Consider the following 22,165-nt stretch of genomic DNA (forward strand, 5'->3'; position numbering starts at 1 on the left):
TTCTCTCTCTCAAATAAATAAATAAAATCTTAAAAAAAAAATAAAATAAATAAAGATTTTATTTATTTATTGGAGACAGAGAGAATGAGAGAGAGAGCACATGAGAGGGGGGAGGGTCAGAGGGAGAAGCAGGTGCCAAATATGATTACTATACCTATTCCTTCACACGGGTAGATTCCTTGCAGGGCTTCCTTTTTACCTTCCAATGCTTGAGCTTGTTCACCTTCTCGGTCCTGGATTATTTTTTTTTTTTTAAAGATTTATTTATTTATCTGAGAGAGCTAGAATGAGAGAGAGAGAGAGTACATGAGAGGGGAGAGGGTTAGAGGGAGAAGCAGGCTCCTCGCTGAGCAGGGAGCCCGAAGCGGGACTTGATCCCGGGACTCCAGGATCATGACCTGAGCTGAAGGCAGTCGCTTAACCAACTGAGCCACCCAGGCGCCCCTCGGTCCTGGATTATTTTAAAATTTGAAATATTATCACTGGCAATATTTCTATCTTTTCTCATTCAACACATTTTCTTTTTGAGTGCTTACTCTGTGCCAGACTAGCTAGACAGCAGGGAACAAAACAGAAAAGTATCTTGTCCTCACAGAGCTTACCTTCACACTTCTCAGAAACACTAAGCTTAGTCTTTTTGTTTTAAAAAATTGTAACATCTCCCAGCAATGACCCATGGCGGGTGGAGGAAGGGGAGACTTGGGCCCCTGGAGAACCTACCTCTCTCATACACATAGCTAACGTTCACAAAACTCAGCAGAGGCAACTTTCCATGCACAGGTGGGATTCTGGGAATGGACTCTATGTCCACGTTTCTTAGGGACGGCTATAAAATTCAACTTTTGACTGTCTTAGCATTATTTTCTCACTATGATCTTAATAGGTTTTCTCATTTTCTCTTGAATTTGGGGGGGTTTACTTTAGTTAATGCTGGAGAGCCCAGATGACATCTTTTGCTTCAAGTTCTGTCCAAGTGACCCTAATATCATTGCTGGAGGCTGCATAAATGGGCAGGTAATTCTGGTTTTTCCCCCCAGCTATTTATTAATTTAGACAACATTCTGTAATATGTTTTGATTGGTAGTTTTTCTTAAACTTAAGGATTCAATTTGGCCGAAGGAAAGTATGCCAATTGTGTGCCAAGAACTGGGGTATATAGATGTGTTAGACATGGTATCAGGGCTTGAGGTGTCCACAGGATAATCTAGTTATAACCGGAAGAAAACTGAGTCAAATCTGTTTGTATTTGTGGAACAGAACCGCATATTGTACAAGATTCCACAGAAGAACAACAACACAAGCATTAATACTTCTTGGTCGAGAGTCCTCTTCTGACGTTTCTCTAGGAGTAGGAGTTAGGGGATGATCCAGAATTTGAACAGCAATTCACTGGGAAAAATACATATATTACCGAATTTACATATGTATAATTTAATACCATATTTGTTTTCTTCTCTTTTTATCTAATGTATATGAAATTTAGATCCTATCTTCCAATTGCCTATTTCTCCAATAAAGCAAAACAAAAATCTTAAAGCTGTTTTATGATCAGAATTGAAATTCACTGTGACCCAGTGAGTTTGACCATTAACGGTATATGGTCTTTCTGTGTGTGGCTAGGAAAACTTCCTTGTGATTGAAAATTTAAGTGTCTACAGTGCGGATGCCTGGGTGACTCAGTCGGTTGAGTGTCTGACTTTTGGTTTCAGCTCAGGTCATGATCTGAGGGTCATGGGATTGAGCCCCACATCATCAGGCTCCATACTCAGCAGAGAGTCTGCTTGAGATCCTCTCCCTCTCCCCTTCCCCCTCCCCCACAAGCCTTCTCTCTCAAATAAATGCATCTTTCTTTTTTTTTAAGATTTCATTTATTTATTTGACAGAGAGAGAAAGAGATAGACACAGAGAGAGCACAAGCAGGGGGCGCAGCAGAGGGAGAGGGAGAAGCAGGCTTTCTGCTGAGTAGGAAGCCCCATGTGGGGCTCGATGCCAGGACCCTGAGATCATGACCTGAACCGAAGGCAGACGCTTAACCATTGAGCCACCCAGGAGCCCCTAAATACATCTTTAAAAAAAATAAATGTCTACAGCATCCATGACCATTTATCCAGAACCAAAACAACCAGGAAAACCACTTTTCCCCCTCAGTTTTGTTCAACAATAACTGGTGGTCATAATGATGACCCAGAGCCCATCCTTCAAGCTCTGCAAATCCTGAAATGCTTTTTGTTACTCATTATGAAGGTGATACAACTCTAAGAATATTTTAGAAAAAGGGTGCCTGGCTGGCTCAGTCAAAGAGTATGCGACTCTTGATCTTAGGGCTATGAGTTCAAGCCCCATGTTGGGTGGTAGAAATTACTTTAAGTAAGTAAATAAATAAATAAATACTTTTTTGAAAGAATATTTTAGAAAAGCAAATGATGAAAATAAAATCACTCACAATTCTGTAATCCTGACATTTTGTTAACATTTCCAATGTGTTGAAATGACTTTTAATCATTGAAAATTAATCTAATTTCGTGTTGCATATTTTAGTTTACTCTCATTTTTCCAAAAATGACCATCCATGTATATGCAAACTTGGAGTTGGCTAGAATATTCAATTAAGTAGAAATCATCACTTTCCAGCCTTTTTGGACAACTGAGTATTTGTACTACTTCTGGAGAACAGGCAAAGCTGCTCTCCACACAGTCACAGCACATTCCCAAAGACAGAGGAAGAACTCTTCCCAAAGCAGAGGAAATCGCATACGGTTTATACTGGAGTTTAAAAAAAAAAAAAAATACTAGCTTTTATTAACACAAGCACAAAAATCAAAGTGCTAAAAAATACCTTTATAGAGAAGAAAACATTCTTTGTCATGATTTAAAAGTTGCTGACTTACTAAAGATGTAGGCTAAATTTGATTATCCTTCAAGGTGATTGATTCATCAGAGTGCATGCCAATACCAATAGGTTTTAAAAAATCTTTAAGACCCAATGAGCTATTTCCTGAAAATATGTTGTAATAAGCTTTATTTCTGTTTTAGATTGTCATGTGGGATATTACTGCGCATGCAGATCGCATAGAAAACATCAAGACAGGTGGTAGTAGAAGTAAAAAAGTCACGCTCAAGGTTAGCTTTTTATAACTTTTCATTTGCAAGTTTCTTCAGTTCAGGGGTTTATCAAAAAGTACATAACAGAACTGCCAAGCTACACAAAGACTCAATATAGAGGGGAAAAAAGTATTATTTCCCACACCTTCACATCTGTTTGTGGACATGTTCTGAACTGCTTTTGTGTAGGTCCTTGATTCAAAAATCAATAAAACAAGTCGCATGACCTACCTGAGGACATTATTTTTGTCGTTGTTGTTAAATAAAATAAAGGGCCCAAGTGACCTGCCTAAAGTGATGTCATGGAAAGAGCATGGGACAGTAGGACCATGTATGTAGGCTCTGGACTGTAGTCCTGTGAGTTTGGACATGTCTTCTCACCTCAGCAAGCATCAGTTTTCTCATGTGTAGAATGAAGGGGTTACCATCCTTTCTGATAATCATATACTATGATTTTGTGACGCTGTGGTTGCTGCCAAGAGGGTTGAGGCAAGATTCCTGAGCTCCTGACATAGTACTCACCCACAATATTGCAAACCTCTACCCCCAGTTCTTCAATCTGAACACCAATGGGCCTCCACCAAGACCCTGTGGGCGTGGCCCTCTGTGCATGCAGGAAACACTCCTTTAAAAATGGGATCTCCTTGATCCTTTAGGGAGTGGGTCAGTCATTCCTGTTAAGTTTGGAGATGAAACCTTAGACTAAATTGAAGGGAAAGTGCATAATCTTATTACCTAAATACATGATGCATTGAAACACTAGTTTCAATGTGTTTTTTTGAACTAGTATTTCTCCAAGTTATTAATTCTAACTAGTAAAGAGTAAAGTATGAATTCACTCATTAGCTCTCTGAAATTAGCACATAACTTTCTTTTCACATTTTTCCAGCCTATGTTTCTCCTTGAACCAGACAGTAATAAAGAGGCAACATATATCAGACATTGTGCAGTCTCCTCAATAGAAAATGGTCATAAGAAAGTAATTACAGATATACATTGGCTGTCTGACACATTTGAGGTGAGTCTTGATGGTTTCATAATTTTCTCCTGCTGGATTGTACATTTCAGAAGATTTTATTCAAAGAGCATATTTCAAGTCAATAATTCATTTATTTTTAAATCATAAAAAAGCCAGGAACCAGGGCATCAAACAGTTTTGTCAGTGTTGCCTGGCCAATATCTGACTTTGGGATGAGACTAAGGCCAATGTTTCAACTTCAATGGCTTATAAACCACTAAAAACTGTAGGTGGTGTCAACAATGATATAATAGTGGAGAAGATAAGAGTTTGATATGTAAAGATAGAGTGCAAATATTTTACACCCTCAGGCTTTGTGGATTTAAAATTTATAATTTCAGCTAGTTGGAGCAGGCAACTCTGAAGATCTGTGACATATAGTAATGTATTATTTTGTCAAGGCAATTTTGAACTGAATGCACCGTGAGGCTGGTGGGTGAAAACTAATCATGCAGTGAATGAGTCCAGCTGAGTGCCTAGCCTCTGCGTTGTAGTTTGGCTTTGTAGTTCTGTACCTGACTCACTAAGTCTGGTGTTAGTGAATTTGGAAACTGGTAAGCTCCCCAAATGTTTCCTTCAAGGACACTAAGGGTCTACTGTGTACTTTGAGAATATCAAAGAATATTATGACAAAGTAGAGTTATAAAAGGTAATTAGCTCTTCAACATATTCAAATGGATGATGCAAAGCAACAATACTTTTAAAAGTTATAATGGATCACAACAAATAGCCCAGACAGTTTCTATTACCTCTAAGAGTTTAACATAGGGTAACGGAAGGAACTCTCTGTTTCAACTTCATCTCAGCTCACACGGTACACACAAATTAATTCAGATGATTATAAATTTAAATAAAAATAACAAATCATAGGAAAAATATAATAAAAATCAAAATAGAATACCATAGAATATCATATTTCTGGATTGGAGATAGTTTTCTAAGGTAATTAATGTTGAAAGAAATTCAAAACATACACATGTAAATTTCTAAATTTAACAAAGAGCAAACAACAAAATGGAGGAAAATATTGGTCTAAAATATGGTTTCCAGTAAATAAAACATATACTGAAAAACAATTAGTAGATAAACATGAAAATCATTCAGGCTTTCTAATATCAAAGAAATTAATAATAAAGCAACAATAATATACTATTTTGGATCATTTAATTTTTAAATAAAAATTTAATAAATAATAATACCCTGTGTTAGAAAGGATGCAGTGGTGAAACCAGTAAACTCTAACACTGCTGGTTCCAACATAAAACTTTTGGAATACAATTAGTGTGATTCTTAAATCATCCAAATTTTCAACTTTTTGAACAGTAATTCAAATTTTGGGAATTCATATTAAGAAATAATCCAATTTGTGCCTCAAGATACACCGTTACATGCACATCTTAACAAATTATGTCAAAATGTATTCATGAAAAAAGACTGGAAAAGAATATAGGTAGAATTATATTTGATATTAAACCTCCTATTTTCCAAATTTCTATAATATTATGTTGTTGTTGTTGTTTAAATCATTAAAACATAAAAGCTCAGAGCAAGCACACTTCTGAGGTCTCGCACTTTATACAGCAGGGAAGGCTCAGTAGAGGGAGAGGCAACACGGACTCTGGATTCCTTATCAGATGAGTAGAAGTTGACAGCATTTGGGAACCAGAGAGTGTTCAGGCTCCTGTGGCCATGGCCAGGTTTCCAGGGTCTTCGTTCCTGGGACACCTACTGGCCTGAGCAGGGCAGCCCCTGTTTTCCTCCTCCCACCCGCTACTTCCACTGTTTATTTGCTGCTGGAGCCCCTACCTTTGATTACTATTTTGCTCATCAGTCATACCAGGAAGGTAGGGAATTGGGGAAAGTCATGTCTCCCCTACTGTTTCAAGAGTGACACCTTCATAGATTGCCACAAAACCTTTCACCTTGTTTCAAAGCTAGCTAGTTGGAACTTGGGACCTTCTAGGACCCGGAGGAGCCATTAACCCTCCTTGGATTCTTGCCTGTGCCGGGTGATTGTTGGTATCTAATGTTACACTAAATGTTATCTAATGTTACACCTTATCTGCCTAACAATGTCATCAAAACGCCTATGTTCTGTTCCACCATTAATAGTAAAAAACAAAAGACCCTACATTTCTAATTATACTGGATAATGAAATTGTGATACACCATCTATATATTATAAAACTGTTAAAATGACTTACGAGTACACAGGTAAGTGTTCAAATTACATCAACTGAAAAATCTAAGGATAGAAATTTTTATGCATGCTAGTTAAAACTATGTCAAAATGTTTCTGTGAAAAAAAACTGGAAAAATATATGGCCAAATTATATTTTATTTTAAAATTTATTCTTCAAATTTCGGTGATATTGTTATATTCTTTTAATAAAAATTAAAACAAAAAAGAAAATATTAAAAGAGTAAAACGCTATGAGAAAAGCCATTACATCCTAGGTACAAATAAATTACTTCTTGTGTCTTTAAAAAAACAGATTAACAGATTGGGTGCTGTCTTTGAGAATCGAAATGGAATATGCTGTCAACTTGTCACATGTTCAGCTGATTGGTATGTCTTTGTTAGTGTTTCTGGGTCAACTTCAAAGTCAGAGGGGGTGAGGAGGAAGGTTTCCCCACCCTTCTACCAAGCAGTACTCTGGATACCACCTGGGTGTCTCACAACTCCACTTAACTCTGACACTATCCACCAGGACTCATAAGGTTCAGTCCTACCCAACTGCTCTCTCGAACACCTCTCCCCTATCACCGCCCACTCCCCTGCTGGCCACCTCAGATGCCAGTCACAAACCCAGGTCATTACCTGTACTTCTGACTGACTGGCTGTAGACTGGAGGTTCCCAAGATTCCCTCCATCAGGTTGGATTAATTTGCTAGAGCGGCTCACAGAACTCAGAGAAACATTTTACTTACTAGATTACTGGCTTACTATAAAAGGATGTAACTCAGGAACAGCCAGATGGAAGAGAGGCAGAAAGCAAGGTATGGGGAAAGGTTGAGGAGCTTCCATGCGCTCTCTTGGTTCTCACTCTCCCAGATCTCCACGTGTTCACCAACCAGGAAGCTCTCTGAACCTGGGCCTCCTGGGGCTTTAGGGGGCTTCATTACACAGGTACAATTGATTAAATCTTTGGTCATTGGTGACTGAATTCAATCTCCAGCACCTCTCTCCTCCCTGGAGGTCAGGGGGTGGAACTGAAAATTCCAACTCTCTAATTGCACGGTTGGGTCCATTGACAACCCACCCCCATCCTTAGGTACTTTCCAAAAGTTGCCTCATTAACATAACAAAAGGAATCTTTACCACTCTCAACTTCTAGGAAATTCCAAAGGTTTTAGAAGCTCTCTTCTAGAATCCTGAAGAACAGATTTATATATCTTATAATTCACAACATCACAGTCTTATTTTAAACACTACCTAAAATATTTTCATACAATATATTCTTTTTTCTTAGATACTTCTAAAATCATTATCTTTTGTTCCTTAAATAGTCTTTATCGTAGCGATTAAACCTGATATTAACAAAAGGGCAGAATATTATAGATTGTTGCTGGTTGAAAAAATATTTTTATAGATACAAATATGTTGTAAAAAGAATACATATATGTGTACACACCCACCCACACACAACTATATCCTATACTACAGGTAGTAAGTAATAAAGTTGCTGGGGCGCCTGGGTAGCTCAGTTGGTTAAGCGACCTCCTTCGGCTCAGGTCATGATCCTGGAGTCCCTGGATCGAGTCCCGCATCAGGCTCCCTGCTCAGCAAGGAACCTGCTTCTCCCTCTGACCCTCCCCCCTCTCATGTGCTCTCTCTCTCATTCTCTCTCTCTCAAATAAATAAATAAAATCTTTTAAAAAAATAAAAATAAAAATAAAAAAATAAAGTTGCTGAATCAAAGAAAGAGCTGACTCAAGCCTCAGAAACAGCCCCAGGGATTTGGGTAGCAGGAATGAATGGCCAGCCCCTTCCATCTGAATGAATCAGTTCCAACCTGACTTCTGTTACACCACAAACTCACCCCTTTGGCCAAGGAGGGAATGGCCAGGCACCCTGAGTGACAGTTCCAACCTGACTGCATGGAATGGGGAAGGGATAGTTCCCCCAAAAAACAAAACAATTAGAATGCTCTTGCTAAAAAATAAAAGAGCATGAGGGTGGGGGGATTATTGCCCAAAAGGGCCACCAATAGGGCCATATGGAATATTATACAACAAGTAAAATTGTAATGATTTCATGGCACAATGTTTATGGTATGAAGTTGATTATAAACAACAGAATGCAAAGCTATACTCTTCTTCAATAGCCTTGGAAAACATTTAGAAACACTGAACAGACTTAAAATATTACATGTTTTTTTATTTAAGTCACAGGTCCTTGATTGTTGGTTATAATGATGGCCCTTGAATTTAGAAATATTCTAGAATATTCTGGAGATAATTCCTTCAAAAGTTGTTAAAGTAAAAAAAAAAAAGCTTATGCATTTAGAAAAGCTAACTTTTAGTTATTTGGAAAACTTACCAGTTCTAATCTTTATACCTCAGCCATGCCAATGTTCTTATAATATAGAATAAGGTAAAATAAGGATCTATTAATAAAGAATATGTGACTGAACAATAGAATGTTACTCAGCCATAAAAAAAGAATGAAATCTTGCCATTTACGTCAACATGGATGGATCTAGAAGGTATAATGCTAAGTGAAATAAGTCAGTCAGAGAAAGATAAATACCATACAATTTCACTCCTATGTGGAATTTAAGAAACAAAAACAAACAAAAAAATGCTCTTAACTATAGAGAACAAGCTGGTGGTTACCAGAAGGGAGGTGGATGGGGGGATGAATGAATTAGGTGAAGAGGATTAAGAGTACACTTATCATGATGAGCACTGAGAATGTATAGAATTGTTGAATCACTATTTTGTACACCTGAAACTAAATATAACATTATATGCTAATTATACTGGAATTAATAAATTAATTTTTAAAACCCCCCAAAAGAATATGTGATTAATTTATGCAGAAAGTTCAACTGAAGTTATCTGTATTTAGCAAAATCATTTCTTTCTTTTTTTCAAAAATTTTTTAAAGATTTTATTTATTTATTTGAGAGACAGAGAGCACAAGCAGGGGAAATGGCAGAGAGCATAAGCTCAGACTCCTCGCTGAGCAAGGAGCCCAATGGCTGGCTCAATTCCAGGACCCCAGAATCATGACCTGAGCCAAAGGCAGATGCTCAACCAACTGTGCCACCCAGGCGCCCCTAGCAAAATCATTTCATGAATAATGCAAATTAATGCTATAAATGAGATTCAAGATCTTTCTAATTTGGAAAAATAGTTTTAAATCAACTATAATTGTAGTTTAAAACAGATCTTTTTGTGTCATTTGTGGTGTTTTCTCAAGGATTTATATTTTGACAACATAAAAATGATTAATACTTTCAACAATTCATTAAGATGAATAAATGATTAATATTTATTAAGTCACATAAATGAATAAAAGTTTTGTTAGTCTTACTTGAGCTACTAACCATTTATCTAAATACTTTAACTTATACACCTAAATTCTTTAGTAATATCTTAAGTTTATTAATCAGGTTACTCATAACCTCAGTGATAGAAATAATAGAGCTAATACAGCATGTCCTTTGCCATCCTCATCATATGTTTTCACATAATTAATACAAAGTCACTTTTATACTAAGATACTATATAAGTATCATTATAAATGTGTTACCAAGTTTATTACATTTAAAATTATACTCTATAGATGTGTGGAGCTTTATAAAGAATTTTCATATACATTATCTCATTTGATTTTTATAGTCAACCTGTAAGGAAGGAAAAATAAGAGGGGAAATAACCTTTATTGGATGCTTACTATGTACAAAGCACATTAAATCCAACATTGCCTGTGTATGTATTGTTTTCCCAATGAATATACATAGATTTATGTTATACATATTATATGTTTATATTATATATTATATTTGCATTATATATTTATATATATTTATAATATATAATATGTGGTTATATATCATGTCTCTTGTATATGACACCAAAAACACAAGCAATAAAAGAAAAAAGTTGAAATTCATCAAAATTTTTGTGTTTCAAAAGGCCCTATCAAAAAATTGAAAAGATAGTCCACAGAATGGAAGAAAATATTTGCAAATCATATTTCTGATTAAAAATTTCTATCCAGAATATATAAAACTCTTACAACTCAACAATAAAAAGACAAATAACCCAATGTAAAAAGGAGCAGTGGTTATCAATAGACAGTTTCCCCCAAAAAATATACAAATGGCTAATAAGCACATGAAAAGATGTTCAACATTAGCTATGAGGGAAATGCAAATCAAAACCACAATGAGACCTAAAATAGCCAAAGCAATAATCTTGACAAAGAAGAACAAAGTTGGAGGACTCACACTTCCTGATCTCTAAACTTTCTACAAAGTTACAGCTAGAGACAGATGTACTGACACTGGCATGAGGATAGACATAGAAATCATAGAGCTCAGAAATAAACCCATATGTCTATGGATGACCAATTTTCAACAAGGGCACAAAGACAATTTAATGAAGAAGGACTAGTCTTTTCAACAAATGGTGCTGGGACATCTAGATATATGCAAGCAAAAGAATGAAGTTGGACCCTTACCTCCTACTGTATAAAAAAATTAACTGAAAATGGAATAAACACCTAAATGCAAGATCTAAAACTATGCAACTTTTAGAAGAAAACATAAACAAATAAAAGCATAAATGTTCATGACCTTGGATTAGAGAGTGATTTCCTACATATTACATCCAAAGCACAACCAAATGCAAATCTAAATCAATTTTGACGAGACTCCACCTCCCCCACTAGGATGGCTATAATAAAAAAGACAAAAAGTAGCAAGTGTTGGCAAGGATATGGAGAAATTGGAATCCTCACACATTGCTGATGGGAATATAAAAATAACACAGTTGCTTTGGAAAACAATCTAGCAGTTCCTCAAAAGATCAACCACAGAAATTACCATATAACCCAGCAATTACACTCTTCAGTGTATACCCAAGAGAAATGAAACCATGCATCCAAACAAAACTTATACACAAATGTTCAAAGCAGCATTATTCATAATAGTCCATCAACTGATGAATGGATAGACTGTGGTATATCCTAAACAACAGAATATTATTTGGCAATACAAAGAAATGATACACTGATATATACTACCACATAGATGAACTCTGAAAATATGCTAAATGAAAGAAGCCAGTCACCAAAAGCCACATATTGTCTGATTCCATTTATATGAAATGTCCAGAATAGACAAAACTATACAGACAGGAAGTAGATTAGTACTGTCTAGGGCTGGTGGGATGGGCTGGGGGACAGTGAGGAGTGACCGCCAATCTGTACAAGGTTTCTTTTTGGGGTGATAAAAATCTTCTAAACTTAATTGTGGTGATGGTTGCATAGCTCTGTGACTATATTAAAAACCATTGAATTGTGTACTTTCAGTGGGTGAATTTTGTGCTATATGAGTTATATCTTAATAAAGTTGTTAAAAAGATGGTGCTAAAAAATGCTGAAAAAATGCTGAAAAAGATGCTAAAGAAAAAGATGGTGTCAATCTCCAAACTCAGTTCTCATATATGATAATATTAGTGTCAATACCAGCAGTCATCAAATAACCCTATAAACTGTATAATTCTCTAAAATATAAAAGCAAAACAATCCCATGTCATAAAAATCTTAGTTTCAGAGATATTAAGATACAGCCATGATCACATTGCTTATGTATAGCAGCATAAAGTATGGTAGTTCTAAGGCTACATCTCTTACTTATACTAAATCAAATGTGAATTTTTTTAAAGCACAATATGTTTTTGGGATATCAGACCACAGAAAGCTTTAACCCCACAATTAATAGAGAAAAAGAAAGAAGAACATATTGAAATTCCTTTGGATGTACCATCTACTTTTTTGCATCTCGATCTCTCCTGGAAACCTCTCACTAAGGTAAGTAACATGCAATTTAGTCCATTCTATTTGCTTGCATATACACTTATAATATATTTGCATATACATACATATATATACACACTCTAGAAGTAGAGTAGCTCAGATAAACACAGGACTTTATAATTAATGTATTCATTTAACCAATAAATTCTTTTATTGAGAATTATTATGAGGCCTGCCTAGGTCAAGCCAGAAATCACAATTTTTGTGAACTCAAGATTGATATTTGTTCATGTATAAGCATGCCCCAACTTACTAATGGTTAGTATAATAATTATGCATTTGCATATGCAGTTGCTTGTAAACCAGTAGGCTCTCAGGTTAGCCTGGAAAGCTAATTTTAATCTCTAATATAGGCAAAATTCTGCATATTTTTCATGTGGTAGGAAACAGTATTTTAATATCTATGACCAAACAAAAGTGAAAGTAATTGAAAGAGAAATTATTTGTACTTTTCTTGAAAGGCAGAGCTTTGAAGAAAAGCAATTTTAATTTAAGAAAGATATGGCTGTGGATGGAATATGTGTGGAAAGTATGAATGGGCTTCTGACATTGATGACCCTCTTTTTTTTAGAATGTCTAGTTCCAATTCCAAACTTAAGATTTAGTCCCTTATTTTACAAGTATCACTAGAATTATATTACTATGTATTTGCTCCAGATGGAAGAGAAAACACAGAGGGGTGAGAATATTCCAGAAGGAGCTAGGATTAGAAATTAGAAATTAGAAAGAGAGGATGAGGAATTTTCTGGGGTAAGATTTACCAAGCTGTAAACTGTTTAAAAAGAAGTGAGCAAACAGAAACTTACCTGGGAATAATTGTCAGCATGTAGACAAATGTCCTGATGGAGAAATGTGGGGCAGAAGTTGTGAGGGAAAGTATAAAGAATGACAGCTTTCCATTCTGGTGCAGATCCAGGGCCACTTCTGGAACTCAGGGGCACGTGTGTCCCCAAGGTGACTCAGCAGTGCCTGGCAGATGAAAAGACCCCACACAACTTTCTGGAGCTTCATTTAAGTGAGAGATGTAGGAACCAGGAGAATAAACCATTATTTTATATTAAAACCAAAAAGGATGTATTATGAACTAGAATACACAATATTTTCAGAAATTAAACAGGATTTGGAAATGAGCCCCTGGACAAGCTCCCTTCGACTGCAGGGTTTTATTTTTATTTATTTATTTATCTTCAAAGATCTTATTTATTTATTTGTCAGAGAGAAAGAGAGAGCACGCACAAGCAGGGAGGAGGGGCAGAGGGAGAAGCAAGAAGCCTGACTCGGGGCTTGATCCCAGGACCCCGGGATCACGACCCAAGCCGAAGGCAGACACCCAACCGACTGAACCACTCAGGTGCCCCAAGTTGCAGGGTTTTAGAGACTGTGGTTTAGGCACTGTCTGTGGGGAAAAGCAACTAGGAATCTGATGGAGAATGGAAAAGAGACAAAGGGAGGGAGGGAGGTGGGAAACAGCCATCTGGGGGCGGAAGGAGAAGGCAAGAATAAGTCACCCACAGGATATATGGAAATAATCTTTCTTCTATGTTTTCCCAAAAGATAAGGCTGTCTAAAGGTGAAACAAGTTTAGACCACTGCCCAACCAAGATCAGCCTGAGTGAAGACAATCTCCTTTACAAAGCACAAGGTAACTGCCTTTGCTTATTAAAATGGCATGTAATAGTTTGAGTACTAGTGATTCCTAATGTCCAGGGCGCGTTACTTGCTAAGATAGTCTGATTTGTAAAAAGAATACAGAAAACCAAACCCTCCAATATGGAACTTTATAATGGCTATAATAATTATAAGGGCGCCTGGGTGGCTCAGTAGGTTAAGTATCCATATCTTGATTTGGGCTCAGGTCATGATCTCGGGGTTGTGAGATAGAGCTCCACATTGGGATCCTCACTGGGCATGGAATGTGCTTGAGATTCTCTCTCTCCCCCTCCCCCTCACTCCTCAAAAAACAAATACACACACACAAAACTATAGCCAACACATTAAAACTGCCTATACACACACACACAAAGATTTGACGACAGAATTCAGTTTAGTTTCATAAACATTTATTGAGTATATTTTTGAGAACTCATTACATTAAAAAAATTTTACGAAGCTGTCCTAATAAATATGGATGTGCTCAAAGAATAATTCTATAGAATGGAACATATCTCGAGTCTAACAAAGTAAGTTATGAAGTATAAGAAATAAATTACCATTCCCAGTCAGAATAGAAAAATTAATATTTGTACAGCAACATGATAAAATAGAGAAATAACAATTGCTTTTTACATCTGTCTCAACTCAACCCCTACACCTTTGTTGAAGTAACTGAAGGGTACACATACAAATGTCAAAACTATTAAAATAAAGGTGTTCGTGAATATCCCACCCGAGAGCAATGCACAATGAAAATGTAGAAGAATCACTAGAAACTGAAGTACTTTCCAAATATTTGCCTTGTCAAATGGATTTCCATTTACAAATTGTTGAATGTTCAGTTAAGTGATAGAATATCTCGTAAAAAACATAATATGTATCTAATACCCTGCTTGGGCAAAACTCACTTTGAAGCTGTGTGTTTCATAGATACAACCCAAGACCTCATGCTAAAAAAAAAAAAAATGTTTATAGACCTTTTCTAAGCACTATTAAAACATTGCATGTTTTTTATGTATTTGGGCCTGCTTCATTTCAGAAGGAATGGAAGGTGAGTTCTCTCCACTTCTTCGTAGTCAACTGTCAGCTGCAATTTATTGAATTTCGGCCATGAGTTAGGTACTGTGCTAATTAATACTGCACATGCTTTCATTCATTTACCAGGTATTTATAAAGTGCTTATCTTATGCTAGGCCCTGAGGGTGCAATGGTGTGTAAAACAGATGCTAATGGTCATGACAATCCTGCAAACTGGGAATTTTCATTACCATTTTATGATTAAGGAAACCAAGACTGAGAGAGGTTATGTGCGCGTGGGTGGTTCAGTTGGTTGAGCAACTGCCTTTGGCTCAGAGTCCTGGGACTGAGCCCCAGGCTGGGCTCCCTGCTCATCGGGGAATCTGTGTCTCCCCCTCCCCCTGCTCCTGCTCTCTCTCTCTCTCAAATAAAGTCTTTAAAAAAAAAAAAAGGAGTAACTCATTAAATGCCCTACTCTTTTTAAATTAATGAAAAAAGATGATCATGAGGATCTTACTGCTTTTATCCAGTTGATAGTAAGGATATCACTATATCTTTTAAAAGTGTGTTTTTTTCCTTATTCACTTTCAACAAGTTTATTGAGGTATAATTGACATACAATAAAATGTAATGTTTTCAACACAGGGCTATTACATATACATATGTGTATATACATATGTACGTGTACATATACATGCCTTTGTATGGACATGTGCTTTTATTTGCTTGGGTAAATACCTAGGAACGGGATGATTAAATCATGTGGCAGGTGTATGTTTAACTTTTTAAGAAACTGCCAAAGTGTTTTACAAAGTGGTTATACTATTTTACATTCCAACAAGCCATGCAGGAGAGTTCCCGTTTTTCCACATTCTCATGAACAGATGGTATGGCTAGTCTTTTTAATTGAACTATTCTAAAATGGGTGTAGCGATATCTCATTTACATTTACCTAATGACTAAAGATGTTGAGCATATTTGCATGTATTTTTTTTGCCTCTCATATATATATATATCTTTTTGGGTGAAGTGTCCGTATCTTTTACCCATTTTTTAGTTGTGCTGTTTGTTTTTTTATTATTGAGTTTTCAGAGCTCTTAACATATTCTGCATACTAGTCCTTTATCAGATATGTGATTTGCAAATATTTTCTCCCAGTCTGTGATTTTCACTCTGTTAAAATATTGTGTCAGGGCACCTGGGTGGCTCAGTTGGTTAAGCATCTGCCTTTGGCTCACGTCATGATCCTGGGGTCCTGGGATTGAGCCCTGCGTTGGGCTCCCTGCTCAGCAGGGAACCTGCTTCTCCCTCTCCCTCTGCCCATTTGTGCTCTCTCTCCATCTGTCAACTAAATAAATAAAAACTTTTAAAAAATTATTAAGTGTCATTCTCCTAACACTGTCTTTTGAAAAGCAGAAGTTTTTAATTATGAGGAAGTCCAGTTTATCAGTTTGTTCTTTCATGGGTCATGATTTTGGTTTTGAATGTAACCAAAGGTTGGGTTTTTTTTTTTTCTAGGAGTTTTATAGTTTTATAACTAAGTTTATGATCTTCATTGAGATGATTTTTTTCTATGCACAAATTATGAATCAGAATTCATTTGTGTGTGATGTTCCAGCACCAGTGGTTGAAAACACTATCCTTTTTCCACAGGATTGTTTTTGCACCTTTGTCAAAAATCACTTGTCCAAATATGTGAGAGTCCATTTCTGAACTCTCTGTTTTGTTCTGTTGATCTGTGTCTGTCTTTACACCAATACCACACTGTCTTGATTACTGTAGCTTTAGTACTGTAGTACTAAAGGCTTGAAATTAGTGCTAGTCCTTCAACTTTTTTCTTTTTCAAAGTAGTTTTTGACCATTCTAGGTTTTTTGTTTTCCCATGTGAATTTTGTATCTTTTGTCTTGCATAAGCCTGCTCTGACTTTGATTGGTAAATCAGTATTACAAGATCAGTATTAACAAGAATTTGGTGTCTGCAATATAGAGTCTTTCAAGTCATTACTAAGGTATATCTCCCCATCTACTTAATTAATTTCTCAGTGATGTTTTATAGTTTCCAGTGTACAGGTCTTTCACTTCTTTTGACAGATTTGTCCCTAAGTCTTTCACATTTTTTGGTGCTCTAGTAAATGGTACTTCCAAATTTTTAATTTCTGATTGTTCATTACCAGTGTATAAAAATACAATTGATTTTTGAGTATTGATTTTGTATCCTACAATCTTCCTAAAATCACATTGGTTATAGTGGCTTGTTTGTAGATTTATCTGGGTTCTCTATATAGATGATAATGTCATTTGGGTTCTCTATGTAGATGATAATGTCATCTGTAAATAAGGACAGTTTTACTTCTTTTCTGATCTGTATGATTTTTTTTCTTACCTGATTACACAGCTAGAAACCTCAGGATGCAAAGTGGTTAGAGAGCATTCTTGTTTTATTCCAGATCTTAGGGAGAAAGCATTTAGTCTTTCCCCATTAAGTATGATGTTAGGCTGTAGGGTTTTTGTAGAGTCCTTTATCAGGTTGAAGAAGTTCCCTTCTATATACCAATTAATGTTGGATTTTGTCAAAAGATCTCTCTGCATTTTTGGAGATGATCATATGCTTTTTTTTTCCTTTTTAAACTTATTAATATGGTGAATTACTTTGATTAATATCTGAATGTTAAACTAGCCCTGGATTCCTGGGATAAACTCCACTTGGTTGTGATTTAGTAATTGTAATCCTGAATTTTTTAAGGAACAATTTTTACACTGTTATCTCTATACTTATATCGGCATTTATTCAAGACACGTATTAACTCTTGCAAAGTGCTAGGCTCTGAGGATATAGCTGTGAAAAGATAATTCCCTGCTTCTGTGGAGCTTACCTTCCGGTGTGATAGATACACATCTATATCCACTTAAGGAAGGACCTATCTAAAATGAATCTTGAAGCATGACCCAAATGTCATCAAACAGGAATACTCCCCATCAAATGAATGCTCTCTTTCCAGACGAAGACATTTTGTGGATATTTCTTAGAGAAAGGTATACTGGCTAAATCAGTTCATAAAGGGAATGGACATAATTTTTTAGATTCTCAGCTGAGACTGTGGTTGGCTACGTCCCTTTACGTGTGTTCAGAAGTCTGTGTGCAGGCAATCCCACAAGTCCTGGAGAAAATTAAATTTCACTTGGTAATCTCAATGGATCTTGCTAACACATGTCTCTTATCACTAAAGGCAGTTACTGCGGTCATGACCTGCCTCTTGTGTAGATGGTCAACTCTCAGAGCTTTATCTGAAATCTCATTATGGTGTTTTAAATCTCCTTAGGACACACTTCCAGCCGTGTACCTACTCTGGCCAGAGTTGAACCTATTGACTAGAATACACTCGTATGTTTCTTGACCACATTTTGTTTATTGACCCTATATTGGTTCTCCTTCGACCTTCCACCAAGATTCCTAGTTCACGCTATTCCACCATCACACTCTCAAGACCTCTCTCCAGCTGTCTGGGGCTGGGTTGCCACCTAGTGGCTGTAGGCCACGTGGCTCTCACCTGCCATGTTAGATCCGAAATAGTCCGTGCCCTTCTGAGCACTCACTTTCAGATGTTTATTCTGTTGAGGAAGACTTTGCTCTAAATGTTTTTGGAATTCCTATTTTGGAATTGCCTTCAGAGCCTCCGTTACATTCTTCTGAGCACCGTGGCATCGTAGCTAAGGATGTGGATTCTGGAGTTTGGTTTTAAATCCTAAAGCCACATTTATTATTTGACGAGGTCAAATTACTGTACCTCTCTGTGCCTTCCTTTTTTTAATAAACTTGTTTGAAAAGAGAGAGGTGAAGATAAAGGAAGTAAATAATGAAGGTAACTACCTCATGAAGTATTGTGAAGATAAAATGAGTTAACACATAGACAGCTCTAACAGCTCTTTGTCATCCTTGAAGGAGAATTAGTGCTTAACCACCTCAGAAGTTACTGTGAGGATTGAGTGAAACGGTGCATGCGGAGCACACAGTTCAGTACCCGGCATGTAGTCACGTAGTAAGCATTTAGTAAATGTTAGCTGCTGTTAGTATTCCAGGCCCTCCCTGGTGATGGAAATCCATGGATGGATTCCGTGAGGATGATGCTGAATTTAATAAATATGCAGGATATTCCAGTTGAGTCTGAGTAAATACAGTAGATGCTCACATTTTTCTCTGGCCTCATTCTCTTTAACTGCACCACAGTAAACTCTATCAACTAAGCCCCTTTTCTAGGAGCTCCTGCCTTGGCTTTTGCGGTTTTCCTGATACCTCTTCAGTTTCCCTCCTCGGTCTCCTTTCCCTGCTGCCTTCTCATCATAAATGTACCTCAGACTCTAACTTCAGCAGTGTTCTTTCCTCTTTACTCACCCGTTTTGGTAACTTGGTCCACTCTTACCCTGTTGACAATCCTCCACCTTGCCCCTCGCTATCTCCTGGGTTCCAACCCAAACTATTCCCTCAGTGTCAGTGTGTCCAGAACAGAACTTGGGTCATCCCTGTCTCTCTCCTCAGGTCCCGACATCCAGTCTCTCACTTAGGATAACTAGGTCTTCCTTTACAGCACATCTCACATTTGCCTCTTCCTTTGCATCACCTGTACTGACCCCTGGATCAGGCTCTTGGCTCCCCTTGTTAGACCAGAGGGCTCCAAACTCTTCCATCTTGCTCCCCTCAGGAAACATTTTTAAGACATATTTCCAATGAGCATGTATTTATCTACAAATTATATGCATGTTCTACTCTACTAATATGATATACTCTACTAATACTAATTATTAATGTATATTATTTAAAAAGAGAAAAACAGACATTGAAATGAGAGTGAAGAATTTGACATAAACAATATCTTTTAGTAAGAACAATGTGGGGGCACCTGGGTGGCTCAGATGGTTAAGCCTTTGCCTTCGGCTCAGGTCATGATCTCCATGTTCTGGGAGTCTGCTTCTCCTTCTCCCTCTGCTTCTCCCCTCTGCTTCTGCTCTCTCTGTCTCTGTCTCACTCTCAAATGAATAAATAAAACCTTTTTTTAAAAAAAAAGAACATTATGATTAAACGTACCTAGTTATTTCTTGAAATGTTGATTGACACTTTGTAATACAGCTATTTAAAAGTCTGGTTTCATGTTTGGCTTATTTCAATACTGGTTTTTGATGTCTTACTTATTGGGAAGGGATCTACAGGCCCAAAGCATATAGATCTCTAATAAAGGAAGTGCCGATTGATTGTACCAACAAAGTCATAATTGTTTTGTTTTGTTTTTTTTAAAAGATTTCATGTATCTATTTGACAGAGAGAGAGCCAGCTAACTGAGCCATCCAGGTGCCCCTCATAACTGTTTTTTACTTTTGTCCATAATTATGCTATATTTTTTTAGATAGAATGTATATCTTTAGTAGACCTGAGGTTTTTTTTTTCTTCAACATTTTTATCATGTTATGTTAATCACCATACATTACATCATTAGTTTTTGATGTAGTGCTCCATGATTCATTGTTTGCATATAACACCTAGTGCTCCATTCAGTACGTGCCCTCTTTAATACCCATCACCAGGCTAACCCATCCCCCCACCCCTCCCCTCTAGAACCCTTAGTTTGTTTCTCAGTTTTTTTCTATTTTAGTTTTCATTTATATGTTTGTTTGTTGGTTTTTATGTTTGTTTGTTTGTTTTCCCATGGGTGATATAACCTAGATGATGATATATTGAAATGTGGTGAGTAGGGCTCCCAGAAATTTAATATCACATTTTTTTAAAACTAATAAGTGACCTGGGAATATGCCCAAGATAATATTTTTAAGAGAACAGAAAAGCAGGATACAAAGCTAAAAGACCCAATTAAAAGAAAATCTTTATATATTCACAGAATATATATATATAGAAATGTAATTATAGGGAAATATTTTAATAATAGTTTTCTCTGAGAAATATGATAATGGATGATTTTTGTTATTTTCCTCATGCTTTTCTCTATTTTCCAAAGCTTCAGTAAATAACATTTACTAATTTTAGCTCATAAAAAGACTTTTGTTTTAAAACAAGATGACATCAGATACTTTTAAAAACAAAGAATTTCCAGATGGTGTTTGAATTTTAGCTCCCATATTTACTATGCTCTGTTTGCATGTATAGTTACAGCTATAATAGAGTACAATCACTGATGTTCTTAAGTAATATACATGAGCTAATCAGAAAACCTTAAATTATGTTCCATACATGTACTGTGCTTATGAAAAACAAATAATACATTTTAGATGGATTTATTTTTTTTAGAAGTTAGATCATTTTTGACACTTAAAAGGCTAATCTTGAATTATTTGAAAAAAATTTCCATATGATGCCAACTGAATAAAAATGACATGAGTTTCTAATTAGAGAGTCTTACTGAGAATATCAAGAGTAATGTAATCCAGAGGATATATTTCATATCCAATTTTTACTGTAAATAATTCTGATATAAATAATGTAGAACTGGTTTTTAAACTGTGTGCCATAGAACTTTTTAGAGCCCTTGAAAGTAGGTAAAGGGGTCTCCCCCTTCCCACCAGGAAACACTTTAATCACAGCAATGCAGGATTTGATAAATTTTACATGCAAGGGTTCCTGCATATACTTTGGTTTGAAAAAAGTGTTCTACTGCTAAATTAGAAGTCTAAAGATATTTATACTTATGCTTACCACGCTGGGGAGGGAATGGGGCAGATGTGTGTAGCAAGGGACAGAAAAAATAAACTAACCATATTTTAAAAGGTCTTTCACTGTAAATATGTGTTTCTTCTATTCATACTCCTCCAAAAGACAAAATATTAGCCCAGAGCAAAGCAGTGAAGGCGGGAGAGATGAACCCATACCACAATCTGGAAGCTGGGTTGGCCAATCATCTCAAGCCATTAGAAGACTTCTGCACAAAGTTCTTTGTGGGAACAGAGGTGAGTTAGAATTATCTGCTCTTTTACATATACATTATATATATGAAGTCTATATATATATAATGTATATGTATATACATATATAGAAGAGAGTCTTCATTATATATATTCTTAATTTCAGCCTTATTGAGACATAACTGACATAAAATTGCAAGATATGTAAAGTGTACATCATGGTGATTTCATGTATGTATACATTGTGAAAGGCTTCCCCCATATAATTAACACATCCATCACTTCACATACTTATCTTTGTGCCTGTGTGAGTGTGATAACATTTAAGTTATATTCTCTTAGGAAATTTCAATTATACAATATAGTGTTATACTGTAGTCTCCATGTTTTACATTATATCCTCAAAACTCACTAATCTT

At 36.2% G+C, this 22,165-nt stretch overlaps 1 protein-coding gene across 1 annotated transcript in view; it reads left to right on the forward strand.

Annotated features, from left to right (window-relative positions):
• The window catches only part of DNAI3 (dynein axonemal intermediate chain 3), a 56,817-nt gene that overhangs the window by 17,752 nt on the left and 16,900 nt on the right, over nt 1–22,165 (forward strand). The window contains exons 9-15 of the mRNA XM_081817090.1: nt 925–1,014; nt 3,034–3,120; nt 3,992–4,120; nt 6,616–6,689; nt 12,023–12,167; nt 13,728–13,815; nt 21,661–21,791. Of these exons, the coding sequence (XP_081673216.1) occupies nt 925–1,014; nt 3,034–3,120; nt 3,992–4,120; nt 6,616–6,689; nt 12,023–12,167; nt 13,728–13,815; nt 21,661–21,791 (744 nt within the window). The remainder of the gene's footprint in view (nt 1–924; nt 1,015–3,033; nt 3,121–3,991; nt 4,121–6,615; nt 6,690–12,022; nt 12,168–13,727; nt 13,816–21,660; nt 21,792–22,165) is intronic.

This window comes from Leptonychotes weddellii, chromosome 4, assembly GCF_054177405.1.
Source record: "Leptonychotes weddellii isolate Sample4059 chromosome 4, ASM5417740v2, whole genome shotgun sequence".
NCBI lineage: Eukaryota > Metazoa > Chordata > Mammalia > Carnivora > Phocidae > Leptonychotes > Leptonychotes weddellii.